The 18794-nt window shown below is 43.8% G+C and overlaps 1 protein-coding gene and 1 pseudogene across 1 annotated transcript; both read right to left on the reverse strand.

Moving 5' to 3' along the window:
• Positions 1 to 241: 241 nt before the first annotated feature.
• On the reverse strand, positions 242 to 1031 carry LOC101617438 (annotated as a pseudogene).
• Positions 1032 to 2496: 1465 nt separating this feature from the next.
• LOC101606211 (nucleophosmin-like) lies at positions 2497 to 3330 on the reverse strand. Its single transcript, XM_045146163.1, has 2 exons — positions 2765 to 3330; positions 2497 to 2671 (listed from the first exon to the last, which is right to left on the reverse strand). The coding sequence occupies exons 1-2, from the start codon at positions 3328 to 3330 to the stop codon at positions 2581 to 2583; spliced, it is 657 nt and encodes a 218-aa protein (XP_045002098.1). The 3' UTR covers positions 2497 to 2580.
• Positions 3331 to 18794: the final 15464 nt, after the last annotated feature.

The raw sequence follows: 18794 nt of genomic DNA on the forward strand, positions 1-18794 counted from the left end.
GGAAATATTGTCACAAAAGGCCAAATAAATTCCGAAAGCCATGTGGCAACTGAGACCAGACTTTTAACCCAGGCTTTGCCTGCAGTCCCAGGTATTCAGGAGGCTGAGGCTAGAAGATTGCTTGAGTCCAGGAATTTGAGACCGATCTGGCTGATACAGTAAGATCCTTATCTCAAAAATTAAAAAAAAATTTTTTTTTCCATTTTTTAGAATCTCCACCTTTCCTGAGTCTACAGACAGCTTAGGACCACTCAGGGGACGCCCCCACCCACTCCGTGGCCTCAGCGGTGGGAGTTGCGGACCAGTTCTCCGTGGCCGTCGGGAGCTGCTGGCAGACACAGAGGGCACCCGCACACCTTCCGACCAGTCTGCCATCTCTCGCTGGGTAGCAGTGAGCTCGGGAGCGGTCGCGGTCCATTCTCCCTGGAGCTCTTTGTTCTCGGCCTTCTAGGAGGCGGCCTGCTCCTCCTTCTCCCCGTCTGTAGAAGGACCGACCCGGCATGACCTCCCAGGGATGCTCTGGGAGATGGTGCCGCGCATGCGCAGGACTTCCCGGGCCAGTCCACCACCCGAGACCCACCGAGGGAGCTCCCTTGTTACGTGGATGGCGGTGGACACCTAGCGCAGGGGAGAGTCAGTGTTACACAGAGCAGGTTACGTAGGACGCCTCGGTGAGAGGCTGGTGGTCAGCCCGGGGGTCAGTCACCATCAGAAGACTTCCGGAAGATTGCCTGGATCTGCAGCTGCTCCGTGAAGGTCTCAGGGGCGAAGCGACCAGCGATGGGGGCGGCTCCCGCGTGTTCCTGGAGAAGGTGACGCAGCATCAGCGCGGTTCTAGATGCTGCCCGCAGCAGCTTTGCCCAGGTCCTCTTCAGATTGATGATGTAGAGGCCAGCACTCTGCTTCTTGTAGATGGACTGCTCCATATGGAAATCAAGGCTGGTGCCACCTAGGTGGGTTCCTGCTGCAAGGACTTTGAGGACATCGTCCTCCTCCATCTTCATCTGCAGGACGTCGAGAGCTCCGGACATTGCGTTAGCAATCAAGGACAGCGCCGTATACGTGGTCAAACCTGGGTCCTTTGCCTTTGCAGGCAAGTGCCTTAAACCGCTAGGGCTGCACTGAATATGTGCAAGCAGATACTTTTTGACATACTGATTCACTTCTCTTGAATGTATTCCCAGGACTGGGATTGCTGTATCATATTTAGTTTTTTGAGTATTCTCCATGCTGTTTTCTAAAATGGCTGTACATTCCCATTAACAGTGTGCCAGGGTTCCCTTTTCTTCATCCACAGCACTTGATGATTAGTCTTTTTTTGGGGGGGTGTTTCGAGGTAGGGTCTCACTCTAGCCCAGGCTGACCTGGAATTCACTATGTAGTCTCAGGATGGCTTTGAACTCATGGTGACCCTCCTACCTTTGCCTCCTCAGTGTTGGGATTAAAGGTGTGTGCCACCACGCAGGCTTGATGACTATTCTTTTTGTTTTTTTGAGGTAGGGTCTCTCTCTGGCCCAGGCTGACCTGGAATTAACTATGTAGTCTCAGGGTGGCCTCAAACTCATGGAGATCCACCTACCTCTGCCTCCCGAGTGCAGGGATTAAGGGCATGTGCCACCACGCTTGGCTTGATGACTATTCTTTGTTTATTTTTATTTTTTTGGTTTTTCGAGGTAGGGTCTCACTGTAGCCCAGGCTGACCTGCAATTCACTATGGTGTCTCAGGGTGGCCTCGAACTCAAGGCGATCCTCCTACCTCTGCCTCCCAAGTGCTGGGATTAAAGGCGTGTGCCACCATGCCCGGCTTGATGACTATTCTTAATGCAATGAGATGATATCTCTTTGTGGTTTGCTTCTCTCTGATGGTTGTTATGCTGAGCATTTTTCTCATACACTTCTTGGCCTTCAGCCCCTGAAAACAACCTCCAGATGCATGCATCACTTTGTGTCTCTGGTTTTACATGGGTACTGGAGAATTGAACCTGAGTTATCTCTCCAGCCCAATTTTTATGTTTTATATATGAGTTAAAAGAATAATGCAATTTTAAATTTTTTGTTGTCATTAAAAAAATTTTTTTGTTCATTCAAACATTTATTGAGCAGCTAAGTGGATGCAAAGGTAATTAAAACATGGTTATGGAGCCGGGCGTGGTGGCGCACGCCTTTAATCCCAGCACTGGGGAGGCAGAGGTAGGAGGATCGCCGTGAGTTCGAGACCACCCTGAGACTACATAGTGAATTCCAGGTCATCCTGGGCTAGAGTGAGACCCTACCTCAAAAAACCAAAAAGAAAAAAAAAAAAAGAAACATGGTTATGGATGAGGCATATGCACAGAAGGAGTAAGCAGTAAGCTTCACTAAATCTCATTGAGTCAAAGAAAAACATTTTTGTTAAGTAAGAGGCTACATTTTGCAAGGGAATGTGGAAAGGGGAATGAGGTTAAAATAGAAGACTTTAGTCTGATTCATTGAGGATACTAAGTTTGGACTGATTTGTTTCTCCTTTTCCTCTTTCCCCATCTTTGGGCTTTATTTACCAGTAGTGCCCAGGACTGTTCAATGTGCCTTTTTTATACTTGCTTACATTTTTGCTTTAATGTCTTCAACAGAACTAGGTCCTTTTGGTGTTTTAGGAGGTTTATTATTTTTTTTTCCTGTTTTTTGAAGGCTTCTTAACCTTTTGATCTTGGTGTTGAGGGTTTTGAGTCTTTTTGGTTTGATATTTGTGCATTTTTTTTTGGCTGGAATATCTCGTATAGATTGCTTCATTGGAGCTTTTTCTTCAGCTTCATCCTCATCAAAATCATCATCCTCATCATCATCTTCATCCTTCTCATGATCTTCATCAGCAACAAGTCTTACTTTTCTCTGTGGAACTTTGTTTCCACCTCTAGGTGCAGATTGCTTTCCAGACATACTTAAGAGTTTTACATCCTCCTCCTCTTCATCTTCTGATTCTGCATCTTCCTCCACAACTACTAAGTGTTGTTTACTAATACGCACAGGCCCCGAACCACACTTCAACCTTAAGACCACAGGTGGCGTAATTTCAAAGCTCCCAAGAGAAACCCTTGGTTGTACAGACATTTTCAAAGTTGCCAGTGTTACTTTAATTGGACTGCCTTCATAATTCATTGCCTCTGCCTCAACGATGTACAGTTCATCTTTTGCCCCAGCCCCTAAACTGACCATTCTTAGTGATAACTGGTGCCTCTCATTTTTATCATTATCTACCTTAACATGATAATCTTTGTCAGCCTTTAGTTCACCTCTGAAACGGGAGTTCTGAGGCCTCAGCGGGCTCATGTCCATGTCCATCGAATCTTCCATAGGGGGGGCACGCACTTGGGGTGTGAGGAGACTGACAGTGACCACTAACGATGACGCCTCACACAAAGCGCGTAGGATGTAATCACACCAGGGCTATTAAAAAATTTTGAAAACAGTTTAATTTTGAGAGAGACAGGAAGAGAGAGAGATAGAGAGAGAGGGAGGGAGGAAGAGAGAGAAAGAGAGAGAATGTATATGGACTTGCTAGGGCCTCTAGCCACGGCAAAGAACTCCAGACACGTGCCACTTTTACATCTGGCTTACATGGGTACTGGGGAATAGAACCTGGGTACTTAGGCTTTACAGGCAAGCACCTTAACTGCTAACCCATCTCTCCAGCCCCTAATTTTTTTTAAAAAATATTTGCAATTGGCTTTTTTGAGGTCTAACTCAATAACTTTAACTTTTCCTTTCCCCCTTTCTGTGTTTTCTTTGGATGCCAATGAAAGACCAAGTCTGTTTATCCTGACATTCCAAAGCCTTTTCATCTTTTCTCAACAAATTTCCCTTGGTTTACTTAAAAAAAAGGATTTAAAATTTAATTGTCTTCTTAATCTCTAAATGCTCTGTACCTAATATCAGGAGGCATTCTGCTCAATGTTGAATGACTGGTGGTAACAAACCTGTTGGAGAGATGGCTTAGCCCTTAAGCACTTGCCTGTGAAGCCTAAGAACCCTGGTTCGAGCCTCGATTCCCCAGGACCCACGTGAGCCAGATGCACAAGGTGGCACATACATCTGGAGTTCTTTTGCAGTGGCTGGAGGCCCTGGCACGCCCATTTTCTCTCTATGTATCTGCCTCTTTCTCTTTCTGTCTGTCGTTCTCAAATAAATAAATTAAAAAGTTTAACCCCCTGCAAAAAAAAAACCTGTGTAGAGGAACATTGTAATTCCACTGTGAGCACAAGATGGCGCTGTGGCTACTTTATACTGCTCCAGGCTGGGTCACTTGTTTGTAGGATAGAACTTCCAGATGAATGACTATAACCAGACAATGCAGACTCCATTGGGAATCTGCTTTGCTATTTTTTTTTTTTTTTTTTTTTTGGTTTTTCAAGGTAGGGTCTCACTCTGGCTCAGGCTGACCTAGAATTCACTATGTAGTCTCAGGGTGGCCTTGAACTCACGGCGATCCTCCTACCTCTGCCTCCCAAGTGCTGGGATTAAAGGCGTGTGCCACCACGCCCGGCTGCTTTGCTATTTTTAAGATGAGGAAATTCTCATTATAGTGGGAATGAAGTGGAATTGTCCACAAAAACTTGGCACATGTCACTGAAGGATAACAGGAATTAATCTATTTCCTTTGAGAGTAGTATACAGGCCTAGGACAAGGAACAGTGATGTGGGGGTCTTGTTTCCTTAAAGTCACAGGATCATACCTGTCCCCTTACTTCCATCCAGGACTCTTAAAAACACATAAAGCATATATTTCAACTTTTTTACTTATTTATTCCCGTGTGTGTGTGTGTGTGTGTGTGTGTGTGTATGTGTGTGTGTACACACGTGCACATGTGCAAGAGTCTCTGACCACCTCAAGTGAATGTCACATTTTGCATCTTAGTTTCTGTAGGTGTCTGGGAAATTGAACCTGGACTGGCAGGCTTTGTAACCAAGTGCCTTTAGCCACTGAGCAATCCCCCCCAGACTCCCAAAGCAGATTTTGAAGGGCCCATATGCATATATCATGCTCTTCCCACTCCTGTTTCTCTCCTTCAACTCATGCATACTTACTGCTATTGTCAAAAAAATAGGGCTGGAGAGATGGCTTAGCGGTTAAGCGCTTGCCTGTGAAGCCTAAGGACCCCGGTTCGAGGCTCGGTTCCCCAGGTCCCACGTTAGCCAAATGCACAAGGGGGCGCACGTGTCTGGAGTTCGTTTGCAGAGGCTGGAAGCCCTGGCGTGCCCATTCTCTCTCTCTCCCTCTATCTGTCTTTCTCTCTGTGTCTGTCGCTCTCAAATAAATAAAAATTTAAAAAAAAAAGTCGGTTCTTAAACATAGTCTCTGAAGGCACCTTTGCCTCATCATCAGCCTATTTATCTGAGTGCTTCTATGACCTTTATTTAGAGCTATTTATCATAATTTTCTGCAGACCTGGCACCTCTCTGAACAGTCTGCTTGGGATGCCCACATAGTTTCCAACATTATGTTTGTCCTAAGCAGCATGAAACTTTCCCGTGTTAATCCCAGCTGGGGCTTATCACAATCATAGAATCTGTGTCTGAAAGGGTTAAAACATAGTCATTTTTTTCTTTGAATATGTTTCTAAAAATTACAATCCCATTTCAAGATACTTGCCTGCCTCTGTTGTGGTTTGAATTTGAAATGTCCCTCATGTGTTTTTGAGCACTTAGTCCCTAGCTGGTAGCACTGCTTGGGAAGGCTGTAGAACCTTTGGCAGGTGGAAGCTTGCTGGAGGACGTGGCCCACTGAGAGGGCCTTGTGGTTTTGTATCCTGGACCCACTTCTTGTTCACTCTGCTTCCTGACTGCTGAATGTGAGCAGCTGCTTCATGCTCCTGCTGCCTTCCCTGCCAGGACTGAATGTATCTACTTGGAACTGTGAGCCGAATAAAGCCTTTTCTTTTCTTAAGTTGTTTCTGGTCAAGTGTTTGCTGACAGCAATGAGAAAGTAATTAAGACAGTGCCCAACAGAGTTTATTGAAAAACATGTTTTATATTCACACCTTGTGTTGCAGTTCCCTTTTTGTTGATGGGGTGAAACACCTGATCAAAAGCAGCGTGTGGGAGGATAGGGTTTATTTTGATTTACAGACTCAAAGGGAGGCTCCATGATGGCAGGGGAAAATGTGACATGAGCAGAGGCTGGACATCACAACCTGGTCAAGAACAGGTGGACAGCAGCTGCAGCAGGACACTGTACCAAACACTGGCAAGGGGAAACTGGCTATAACACCTACAAGCCTGTCCCAACAACACACCTCCTCCAGCAAGGACCCACATTCTACAAGCACCACAACTTTCCCAAATTGCCACCATCTGGGGACCAAGTATTCAAAACACATGAGACTGTGGGGGGACATTTCACATTCAAACATCCACACTAATATTCCCAGACTGAAAAGTATATAAGTACCAAAGTAGAGTAGATGAATTACTTGTGGCATTCTTACTGAGTGAGACACCATACTGTAATGGATTAGCTAGAACTACAAACCAGGATGAACTGGTTTGAATGAATGTTCACTGACAAACAACCAAAGACCTAACAATCACAAAGTGTGTGTGTGTTCTGTGATTCCACAAAGAAAGGTCAAGGAATAGGCAAAACTAACTTAAACCTACCATGTTGGAAGTCAGAAGTGTGGTTATTTTGAGGCTGGGAGAACCTTGACTGGAAGTTGAAGGAGGGCTCCTGGCTTTGGTGGTATTCTCTTCATCAGGGGTCATGTTCATCTTGTGAAATTCATTGAGCTGAAAATTTATATTCATTTCTGTGTGCATGTTTTATAAAACTTTCAGAAAATAAGGAAGATGTTGTGATTGATTTGACTTCATATGTGGATGTTTTGGAAACTGAAGTCTTAAGACAGCTAGTTTGCTCAATATGTCCTCAGCTACTTTTCAAGCCTTGGATCCTGGCCAGCTAAATGAGAATCCTGAAGTCAGATTTTTTTTTTTTTTTTTGGTGTTTTGAGGGAGGCTTTCACTCTAGCCCAGGCTGATCTGATCTGGAACTCACTCTGTAGCCCAGCCTGGCCTTCTCTTAACTCAGCCTCCCAAGTGTTGGGATTAAAGGCTTAGGACACCATGTCTGGTCCATAAAATCAGTCTTAACCAGTTATTTCTGTGTCTCTAAAGTCTTTATATATTGAAGAATGAGATACCTTATCAACTTTGTGTCAGGATTGTCCCAAAGTCTCAACAGTGTCCCGGACTTCCATAAGGAGACATTCCAGGCTTGGAAATTCATGAGTGCAAACAGAGCTGGCCAGGCAGCACAGTGCCCAGCACCCTGTGTCTTCTTCATTGTTCTGGGACCCTGGCCTCACACAAATTCTGAAGTCACTGCAGTTGTTCTTATCCTTCAGGGACTCTTAGGGTACTGGGTTCACCTTGGTGATATGAAGGTAGGAAGAGTCCCACTGTCAGGAAGGAGGCTCAGGGCTCTTAGGAGCTTGGAACCCAGCAGGAAGATTGAGATGCAAGGGGTTTGGAAGGCCCAGGGCTTCCATGGCTGCTGGGAAGTGCTCATTGTTAGTGTGGGAAGGATGGAGGAGGAAGGATGGAGAATGGGTGTAAGCTGGAGGGAAGTTTCTGAAGGGGAGATGAGTGAAGAAATATACAATTGATGAAAACTGGAGGAAGAGGCAGAACAAGAAAGTGTAGAGGGGGGCAAGGATGTGAGATGAGTGGCATAAGTGGTGTTTTGATATATTGTTAAAATAACAATCTCTAACAGCATTGGTGAATGCAAGTTAGCATTTGTTAACTAAGTTATGGGCCTTTGTTCACTTGTATTTCTAGCATGTTCTTTTACTTTCAATCTCATTGTATTTAATTACTTGTCTATGATAGTCCTTCAGACCTTCCCTGTCTGGTATGACTTGAACATCTTTGAAGAGTTCTGGTTAGTTATTTTGTTGAAAGTCCCTCAACTTGGTTTGCCTGATATTTTCCCATAGGATATGCATTTTTGGCAAGAAAATCATTAAAATATTACGTGACGTTGTAAAAATAGGACTGGAAAGATGGCTCAATGATTAAGTGCACTTCCTTTGCAAGCATGAGGCCCCAAGGGGGTCTGAAATTGCTGAACTTCAGATCTCCAGATTCCACATAAACAGCTGGATGTGACCACACATGCCTACAATCCCAGTTCTGCAAAAGGAATCGAAGACCATGGAATTGTCCAGGCTTGTAAAAATCAGCAAGCTCGGGCTGGAGAGATGGCTTAGCGGTTAAGCGCTTGCCTGTGAAGCCTAAGGACCCCAGTTCGAGGCTCGGTTCCCCAGGTCCCACGTTAGCCAGATGCACAAGGGGGCGCATGCGTCTGGAGTTCGTTTGCAGAGGCTGGAAGCCCTGGCGTGCCCATTCTCTCTCTCTCTCTATCTGTCTTTCTCTCTGTGTCTGTTGCTCTCAAATAAATAAATAAATAAATAAATAAATAATTTAAAAAAAATCAGCAAGCTCTGGTGTCAGTAAGAGACTGGCTCAAAATGAAAATGGGTGAAGGAGTGATGGAGCAGAATGCCTGACAGTCTCCTCAAGGTCACTACATGAGTATAGGAGGTTCCTCAAGGGTACATACACCACCACCACACACTATATCACATACACATACACACAAGTAAAAAAAAAGGGGGGGAATTTCTATAGCTTGGAAGGACTTGGGGGATTGCTATTGGGAGTCTTCTATGGGACAATAGAAAAGTAAACAGAAAGAGTGAGTGTGCTATCTATGGGCACCCTAAGGTTGAGCCCAGTGGCATTCTGTTATCTTCAGAAACTTCATAGGTGGTTAGTCAGTGCCACAGCCTCCAGTGCTGTGGAGACCATGGAGACATCTTGTTATAGGTGGTGGAGACATGCAGACATGTTTTAGGGGATAATGGTGGAACTCCCCCTTCTCTTTTGAGTTTTATCTTCATAGGCAAAGCATACCATGAGTTACACCCTCATGATCTTCCAGGGTCTCTAGTCCATCCAGAGGCTCCGCCCAGTATTTCTTGGGTCCCCAAGAGAGTGTTTTGTATGCTCATGTGGACATTAGCTCCTATAAATCCTGGTTACTGTTGGGCAGCATCACCACTGCACCCCATGGGCCTATGGAGCCCTCTGTCCCCTTGGAGTTACAATTGGAAAGGGGTATTACAAAGTAGGGGTGCCAGTGTCTCAGAACCTTACATACATCAGGTGAAACTTTTCTGTTGTGTTCAGCATAATCTGAGCTCTGTGCTTGGTGAGCTTGCTGTGTCTGATTTCTTCTGGATGAATTCCAGCCTATAAAGTTTCTCAGTTCCTCCCCTAATGAACTCCAAGGACTTCTTAGCAAAAGCCAGGCTTTCTTAAATCCATGCATGGATCTGGCCTCAATTTTATTGCAGATTCCTGTTTCATTTAAAAGCTTGTCCTTGCTGAGGAAAAGGGCTAACCTATCCATGATGCTCATGTGTCCTGTCTGCCTTCTGTATCACTGTCTAGGCCTGTCTTTGCCAATGAGGGTGGTGATTCTCTGTTTCTTCATGACTGAGAAGACTCTGGTTCTATGCTGCTGCTGTTCAGGAGCTATTCTTTTTACAAGGACCAGGGACAATGCTTGTGTCTGGGAAGTTCCAAGCTAACAAGAGAAACAGTCCTTTTACTTTGGGCTTTGCATCCTGCCCCAGACAGTCCAGCTTTTATTCCCAGTGGACATGATTGTATAGCAAGAATCACTAGGAGTCTGCAAAAACCTTCCTAGACTGATGAGCTGGACAAAGTTTCACGTAAAATGTCAACACACACACACCTGCATGTGGATAGCAGTTCCCTCTCTACTTCTATGGGTTCTGCATTCAAGTCCATTTGAGTCAAACAACATGGACCAAAAGCCTTTATATTAAGCAAGTTCAGGCAGTTTTCCTCACCAATAACCCAGAAGCAATACAGTCTAGTGCTATTTACACAGCATTTATATTGGATCAGGTATTAAAGTAACCTAGAGATAAGGTACACAGGAGACTGTGCATGGGTTATATGCAAATGCTACATTTATTATAAGAAACTTGATAATCCTTGGATTTTGGGGTCTGCAGAGGGTCATTCCTTATACCGGTAGATGAGGTGTGGAGACAGGGAGAGGTGAGGAGAAAGGAAGAGGAGAGAAGAGTGAGAATGTAAAGTAGGTTTATGGGATTATAAGGCTGTCAATTCCAAGTTCTGCAGGGCACACAGGCAGACTGTAGTCCCAGGAATGAGCTGATGTTGCACAAGGAGTCTGAAGGTTCCTGGAGGGGAAATGCCCTCTGTCTCAGGTGTGCAGTGTGCTTTCTGTTAAGATTTTCAACTGGTTGGATGATGTTCCTCTATATGGAGGGTTCTACTTTGCACCAAGCATTCTGACCTAAATACTGCTCACACATGAGCAACTCCATCATAGCAGCATCTGGACCCAGAGCTGGGCATCATGGCTTTACCAAGCTGACACATACAATTAACTACCACACCAGAAAAGTGGGATTAAAAAGCAAATTCCACTCAAAAAACTTCAAAAGAGGAAATAGTCTTGGGTTCACTGAAAGTTACAAAATACAGGTGAAGGAACTCAAGGAAGTCCTAAGTAAATAGACACACTACACTCAGGAATTAGAAGACTTACCACAAAAATGTTCTCAGTTCAGCATAAACTGATGAACTGTATAGACTGACTGAACACAATCCTAGTAAAATTGTCACAAGGTCATTTTATTGTTTTGTTAGCATTTTGTAGGCAAGCTTGCTTTAAAGTTCACACAGAAGTAAAGAGAAATAGACATAGCTAAAACAATTTTGAAGAATAAGGTAGGAATCATTCCATACAATCTTAATGCATAGTATAAAGCTGTAATAATCAAGATAGTGTGTTATTGCATAGGGATGCACGTAGTCAGTGTGACATTGCATAGAGACACACGTAGTGTGACATTGAATAGGTACACATGTAGTCACTGTGGTATTGAATAGGGACACATGTAGTCAGTGTGGCATTGCACAGGGACACGCATAAGACGGTGCGGCACTGCCCGGGGACACACACGTAGTCAGTGGGTAGAATGTAAAGTCCCAAAATAGAGTTACATAAATATGGTCAATTGATTTTTGATAAGGGTGAAAAATGAAGGACAAGAAGGGGCCATAAACAATAATGTTGGAACAACCGGACGCCCATCTATATAATCAAATCAAGAACACACAAACCTATCCCTTGCAGAAAATCAATGTGTTTAATGTGGATCTAAGTGTAAAATTTAAAACTGATTTTTAAAAAAGAGTTATTTTTACTTATTAATGAGAGAGAAAGAGCCAGAGAGGGAAGGAGAGAGTGAGAGATAGAGAAAACAAGCATACCAGGGTGTTCTGCCACTGCAAACAAACTCCAGATACATGCACAACCACATGCATCTGGCTTTGTGTGTGTAGTGGGGAATCAAACCAGAATCATCAGGCTTTGAAAGCAAGTGCTTTAATTGCTGAGCCATCTCTCCAGCCTTAAAATATTTTTTAAAATAGCAGAAAATATTTTCTTCAACTTAGGAAGAATTATTTAAAAAATATTTTCTTGGGGCTGGAGAGATGGCTCAGCAGTTAAGGCACGTGCCAACAAAGCCTAAGAACCCAAACGAGTTTTAACTTTTAACCCTAGTATATAGAGTATCTAACAGGTATCTATGTATGTATCTATGGTAAGGATCAAGCCCAAGATCTTAAAGGAAGATACAGTTTGAACTTTCTCAGGAACTACTTTAAAGCTGTGAGTATGAAGGATAGTTAGACATTAAAAGTACAATATTAAAGTCAAAAGCCACAACACATTTTAGGAACTCCTACTAGGCACAATTTGTATATCTTTAGATTGAAATCTGAAACCCACCATCACACCTTAAGATAAACAATTGAATATATTGGGGGCCATTTATTTAAATTATCACATTCTGCCCCTGGAGCCCAATAGATTTTATAACCATCACACGTTATAAATTGTTAGACAAAATTAAAATATTTAGGGTAAATAAGGCCCTTTTCAGTTGGTCGTGTAGGGGTAAGGATTCCCCCTTTTGTTTTTGTAATTGAGACTTGAGAGTTTGATTATATCTTTTTTTAAAAAAATATTTTTATTTATTTATTTGAGAGCGACAGACAGAGAAAGAGGCAGATAGAGGGAGGGAGAGAGAATGGGCGTGCCAGGGCCTTTAGCCACTGCAAACGACTTCCAGACACATGTGTGCCCCCTTGTGTATTTGGCTAAGTGGGTCCTTAGGCTTCACAGGCAAGCGCTTAACCATTAAGGCCATGATTATATCTTTTAATAATAGCCTGCCGGGGGTTGTATGGGATGCCTGTGGAATGTGAGATTTTCCAGGTCTGGAGAAAATCTACAAAGGCCTTGCTTATGAAGTAGGGGCCATTATTTGTTTTAATTTGATCAGGCAGCCCAAGAGTAGTGAAACATTGAAGCATATAACTAATGGCATGTTTAGATTTTTTTTTTTTCCCCCGGCATGTGCCAATGCCCAGTAGGCGCGGAAAAAGGTCAGTGAGCCCAGTCACCACGGACGTCTCCCCTGTCCCCACCTGGGTCAGTCCAAGGGGGCCACGTGGCAGTCTCCTAGAAGGTGGATTGCCAGCCATTTCCCAGTAGGGGAAGGTCAGGCACAGGCTGCCAAGAGGGGGACCATCTATTTAAATTACCAAATTTTGTCCCTGGCTCCCAATAGATTTATAACTATCATATATTATAAATTGTACTTAATTTAATTTTAAAGGTCCCCACAGTCTTGACCAATTTAAGATATTGAGATTTGTAAAATTAAACAAGTTAAACACTTCTAATATATAAAGGCACAGAGTAAACATTTTTTAACTGGTATAAGGTATAGTAAGGAAAGACTAAAACAATGTAAATTGAACCATCATAACCTAAAATTAGTCTCAGTACCTGTAACTTGCTTGAGGTGTTTTAGCTTAATCTTAAATCTCAGCCGGGCGTGGTGGTGCACGCCTTTAATCCCAGCACTCGGGAGGCGGAGGTAGGAGGATTACTATGAGTTTTAGGCCACCCTGAGGCTTCTTAGGGAATTCCAGGTCAGCCTGGGCTAGAGTGAAATCCTACCTCGAAAAACCAAAACAAAGAAAAAACAAATCTTTAATTTTTAAATCCAGTATCTCTAGCAAAGCATATCAGTCTATTACAAATTTAACCTTGATTAAACTCTTTTTGGGCCTGGGCAGCAGGACGCAGCCAGCCCTTATGCCAGTAGCCCAGTTCCAACGAAGTTCCCTGTAGTCTTTCTTTCCTCTTAGAAAGCTTATAAGCTAAGCCTCAAAGTTTAATGCTGTCTGTACTTAGAATTTTTAAACTTTCATCTGAATAGTCCATAAAATTTGGCTTATCACTCCAGAAGACACCTTTAGTTGTAAGAATCAAGTCCATGCCTATTTTTTTAAAGTAAAGTTTCCAAAAGATTAACATCCACATGGTCAGGTTCATCTCAGCTCATCAGACAGCTTTAGGTTTGCTGAGATAAACTTCCAGACCAGGTACAGTTATGGAGGAAGGAATATTTATTGAAGCTTACAGATCCAGGAGAAGTTCCATAATGGCAGAAAAAGCTGGCCTGCCTTCATAGGCCCAAGCAGAGAGAGAAGCACGAGCCTTTAGAAATACAAAAGCCACAGGCGAACCGAAGGTGAAGGGAAGAGAAAGGGAACGAAGAGATGCTGACAAGTAAGTACAGGTTGTAGAAGCAAAGTTTAGTGCAGTAAATAGGAAGACTGCCTCATAGCTCATGAGGATACGCTCACCCGCACTCACCGATTACCTCCTCAACGACTGCCTCTCACGGGGTGCACTAGTCTGTCAGGGTCCCAGAGCCCCACGTTGGGTGCCAGATGCGGGGCTCCTTCCTGCACAGGTAGTGCCGAGGGAAGGACCAGGCCTGCTGGTTCCTCCCTAGGGGTTGAGGAGGATGATGAGCATCGGATGACTCAGAAACCTCTCCTGGCCACCGGAAAAAATCCACACTGAGTTGGGAGTCTTTGCAATGCAGGAACTCGCAGAATCAACTCGCTTTATTGCTCTGAGCAGTTGCCTATATCATGTTGGGGACGAAGGCAGGGATTTTAGGGTGGGAGAAGAGGTAAGGGCCAATAGTAAACTTTAACTATTGAAATGGTAATTACAATTACCTCGAGGAAGTAGCAGGCCAGAAGCCATTAGGCGTCTTGCTGAGTCCTAGCTGGCCAGAGACAGGTCGCCAAACTTTAGCTAGGCTCAGGAAGTTCCACTAGGCCTCCCGCCTGGGCCTTTCAGGGCCCAACAAGTGACCTTGCCACTCAGGCATGTGACGTCTTCAGCAATAGGGTCTTAAATGGTGAGTTTTGAGTCACCCTGGTTGTCACCACCATCTGAAAAGTGAAGCTTCGCTGACCAAAAGTGAGAGTAGTATTAATATGTGGGCATAAACAAAAGTATTTATGGCTGTAGACATGGCCCAGTGTTTAAAGGTTCTTGCCTGCAAAGCCCGATGGCTTTGATTTGATTCCCCAGTACCCACATAGAGCCAGACGCACAAAGTGGCCCATTCACCTGAAGTTCGTTTGCAATGACAGGAGGCCCTGGTGTGAACATGGCACCCAAGTACCCTAGTCCTGCGCTTTCACTACCAAAACTTCTGAAATTTTGCTTTTCAGCCCCAGAAAAGACCATTTCAACGCTCCTCACTCAGGTAAATGCTCAACACTGGACTTCCAACCGTATTCTGCATACTTTGAAAGTAAGGAGTAGTTCTGAGGTACGATTACTTGAGATATCATTTTCATAGTGTTATACATAGAATGTTGACAAGTGTATTAAATTGTGTTCATATATGTTAAATGATTGGCTCTCTGGTGGGATAAAAAAAATCCTTTGTGGTAGTGTTTGCCAATTTCTCCCAGAGATTCCATTTTTTTTTTCATTTATAAACTACTTTCAAAAGCATTTCACACTTTCAACAATCAGACAAAAATTTCTATATGAACGCTTAATGTTATAATTAAGAGCCCGTTTGTTATATGCACCACCCAATTTGCTTTACATACATTTCATTTTTATTTTATGCACACCATTTCATTTAACCTTGGCTACAATACTGCAGGATAAATAAGTTCCCATTCACAAATAGAGAGCCCTGAAGCTCTGCGATGAGAACTTCCGAGAGCACAAAGCTGGTAGGAATTTGACCTCAGTGGTCTGACTGGGAAATTCATGCTTTCTTCACAGTTAATGATGCCTTAGGGTCACAATTTGTGTGTGGTAGGGAGCACATACTAATGAAATGATTGCTACTTATCTTTTTTTATGATAAAAATTTTATGTTTTTTTTATTAGTTAGTTTTGTACTCAGCAAATACAGTCAATTTGATGTCATTGTTAGGCTTATCCATGTCCTACCTCATCCCCCTGGCCCCTCCTTGTTGAGGTATATGGGTCGTGCATTGTGGAGGTAGCCCACAGTTATGGGTAGGATAAATGTCTCTGCATATCATGACCCAACATGTGGCTCTGACATTCTTTCTGCCCCCTCTTCCTCTCTGACCCATGTTGGGTTCATTTTTGGTCTGCATCAGTGATAAGGTGTTGGGGGCCTCTGGGTCTCTGGATAACTACTTATCTTTTTTATTTTTAATTTTTTTTGTTTATTTTTACTTATTTATTTGAGAGCCACAGACAAAGAGGCAAAGAGAGAGGGGGGGGGGGGAGAGGGAGGCAGGCGCGGGCCAGGGCTTCCAGCCACTGCAAACGAACTCCAGTTGCGTGTGCCCCCTTGTGCATCTGGCTAACGTGGGTCCTGGGGAATTGAGCCTTGAACCGGGGTCCTTAGGCATCACAGGCAAGCACTTAACCGCTAAGCCATCTCTCCAGCCCTACTTATCTTTTTTGTTCCATACTTTTTGCTGTTTTAAAAACCTTTTTATTTATTTGTAAGGAGAGAGAAAGAGAGAGCGCGAGAGCGAGCGAGCAGACCAGGGTCTCTAGCTGCCGCAAACTAAACTCTAGAGGCATGCGCCACATTGTGTATCTGGCTTTACACGGGTACTGGGGAATTGAACCTGGGTCGTCAGGCTTTGCAGGCAAGTGCCTTAACCGCTGTCCAGCTCCTTTGTTCCATGATTTTTCAGTGAGCAAAAGTTCTTGTATTTCCACTTTCTTCTTTTGTTTCACAGGGGCTTTTCAAGAAGATTCAGTAGCAGCTAACTAAAGCAAGCAAACTGAAAACAGAAAAATTTGTTGGCAATGCAACGTGTTACGAACTGTCCGGCAGGTGGCGCTGTTTCCATATTATTGCAATGAGGCCCTCACTCATGTGGCCACGTGGGGGCAATGTGTTGTCTCTGGAGAAAATTACTACTGAGAGATCTGACTAACTCAGTGCCAAAGTGTCATAGTGTATTTCTTTTCTCTAGGGGGGGACACTGCAGTCCTATCTCCCTGGGCCCAGTCAGCCAGGGCTCCTAAGTGTATAGATTTATTTACTAACTTTAGACCATGAGACACTTTCGACAGCTTGTGTGTGTGTCTCCCTGTAACAGTAAGGGTGAGCCGACTTACCACACCACTTCTTAACCCTTTTTTCCCCTTTGTCCTCTGAGAAATTTCTTTGATCCTACACACCCCAGATTCAAGGTCATTTCACAGCAGTATTGTCTCGGCTTCTTAGGCTCTTTCCACTCCAAGGTGAGAGGATGCCAGGCTATGGAAAGTGAAGACTCCAGTGAAGGGCATTATGAGCCAGCCAGACATAAGGATGGATGGGGGCGTCCTGGATCCACCTTGGCACTTGCCTTGTTCTGATGTCAGCAGGTGACTGCTATTAACACGAAGCTGGATTCTGTGGACATGCTATTACAACACAAACCGTTTGTTTTGATGGACAAACTTGGTAAACAGTATGGTAAGTGAAATAAGTTAGCCACAGAAACCAGTCTGCATGAGTCCACCTAGGTGGGGTAAGGTAGCATGGTCCTCACTGGGTGTTGGAAGCTTGTGGTATGGAGACTGGATCCGGGACATTTTTCCTAACATGATTCCTGAGTAGAGACAGGCTGCCGAGCATCTTCTCATTCAAGCCATTCTACCTGCAAGTCAGGAATTATCTAGAGGCTTTCTGTTCTCTCTACAGGTTATTGATGAGGAAACTCATTTCTCTTAAGGACAAGAGGGAAGAGGGAAAAGCCAGTGTTGCAGTCAGGTTCATCATTGCTGGTAGAAATCACCCAACCAAGAGCAGCTTGTGGCTTACAGGCTTGAGGGGGAAGCTCCACGATGGCAGGAAAAATGATGGCATGAGCAGAAGGTGGACATCACCTCCTGGCCTATGTAAGGTGGACAACAGGAACAGGATAGTGTGCCAAACACTGGTATGGGGAAACTGGCTATAATAACCATAAGCCTGCCCTCAACAATACACTGCCTCCTAGGGGTGTTAATTCATACATCTCCATCATCTGGGAACCTAGCTTCAGAGCACCGAAGTTTATGGGGGACACCTGACTCAAACCACCACATTCCTCCTCTGGCCCCCATAAACTGATAATCATTCATGATGTGAAATGTAATGTATTCAGTCCATCTTTAAAGGCCCCCATAGTTTTTATCAATCCTAATGTTGTTCAAACATCCCCATATTCCAAGATCTTTTTTTTCCAGTTTTTGTTGTTGTTCTTGTTATTCTTTTTTTTAAAATTTATTTATTTTTTTAATTTTTATTAACATTTTCCATGATTATTAAATATATCCCATGGTAATTCCCTCCCTCCCCACCCCCACACTTTCCCATTTGAAATTCCATTCTCCATCATATTACCTCCCCATTACAATCATTGTAATTACATATATACAATATCAACCTATTAAGTATCCTCCTCCCTTCCTTTCTCTACCCTTTATGTCTCCTTTTTATCTTACTGGCCTCTGCTACTAAGTATTTTCATTCTCACGCAGAAGCCCAAGATCTTTTAATTGAGTCATAATAACCAAAAACCCCCCCCCAAATCCACAATGGCACAGTATAAACACTCACACTGCAAAAGATGACATTGGGCATAGCAAAGAAATATTCAACAATTACAAGATTTTAAACAAGCAGGGCAAACATCAAACTCTATAGCTTCAAGTCCAACAACTCTAGCTAGTGATAAATCTCCAAGTCCGATAATTCTAACCAGCAACAAGTCTCTGGAGTTTCAATTCCGTCCCTCCAGTTAGGCTACTCACAGTCCTGGAAAACTATCAGGGCTGGAAGCTTTCTTTAGCAGCAATCTCATGGTCCCGGCACCTCCACTGGGTCTCCACTGCAAGCCAAGGTTCATCCTCATGGCTCCATGGGTTCTCCTTGCAGGCAACCAGCAAACCTGCTTCACACTGCCCATGGCCACTTCCAAAACACAAGACCATGTTGCAAACTCAATGATCTCTCTTTCCTGCATTTCTTTTACTCCATAATGCCAGGTAGGGTGCCACTTTGTTAATCTGGGGGGAATAAGGCAGATTTTGAAGAACAGGACACTCCTTAGGCACTCAGTCCCCTTCAAAAGAGTCTACATTTTTTCCCTGTTGCCCAGTGCAGGTCAGCTGGCCCAATCTCAAAGGTTGTAATCTCTCAATTTCAGCTGAACAGGCTGCAGTTCACCCAAAGATTTTTTTTCTGTGCCATATTCCTCTGCTCACACCAGTTCATTTCTATGCCAAGCAACCCTGCATAACTTCTCAGGACATGGGCATAAGA

Source organism: Jaculus jaculus, chromosome 3 (assembly GCF_020740685.1).
Source record: "Jaculus jaculus isolate mJacJac1 chromosome 3, mJacJac1.mat.Y.cur, whole genome shotgun sequence".
Taxonomy (NCBI): Eukaryota; Metazoa; Chordata; class Mammalia; order Rodentia; family Dipodidae; genus Jaculus; species Jaculus jaculus.

Coding starts and splice junctions, on each gene's coding strand:
- LOC101606211 (XM_045146163.1), bottom strand. CDS start 3,330: ATGGAAGATTCGATGGACATGGACATGAGCCCGCTGAGGCCTCAGAAC. Junction 2,672..2,764: donor GAAGAAAAAGCTCCAATGAA/GCAATCTATACG, acceptor CAAAAGGTTAAG/AAGCCTTCAAAAAACAGGAA.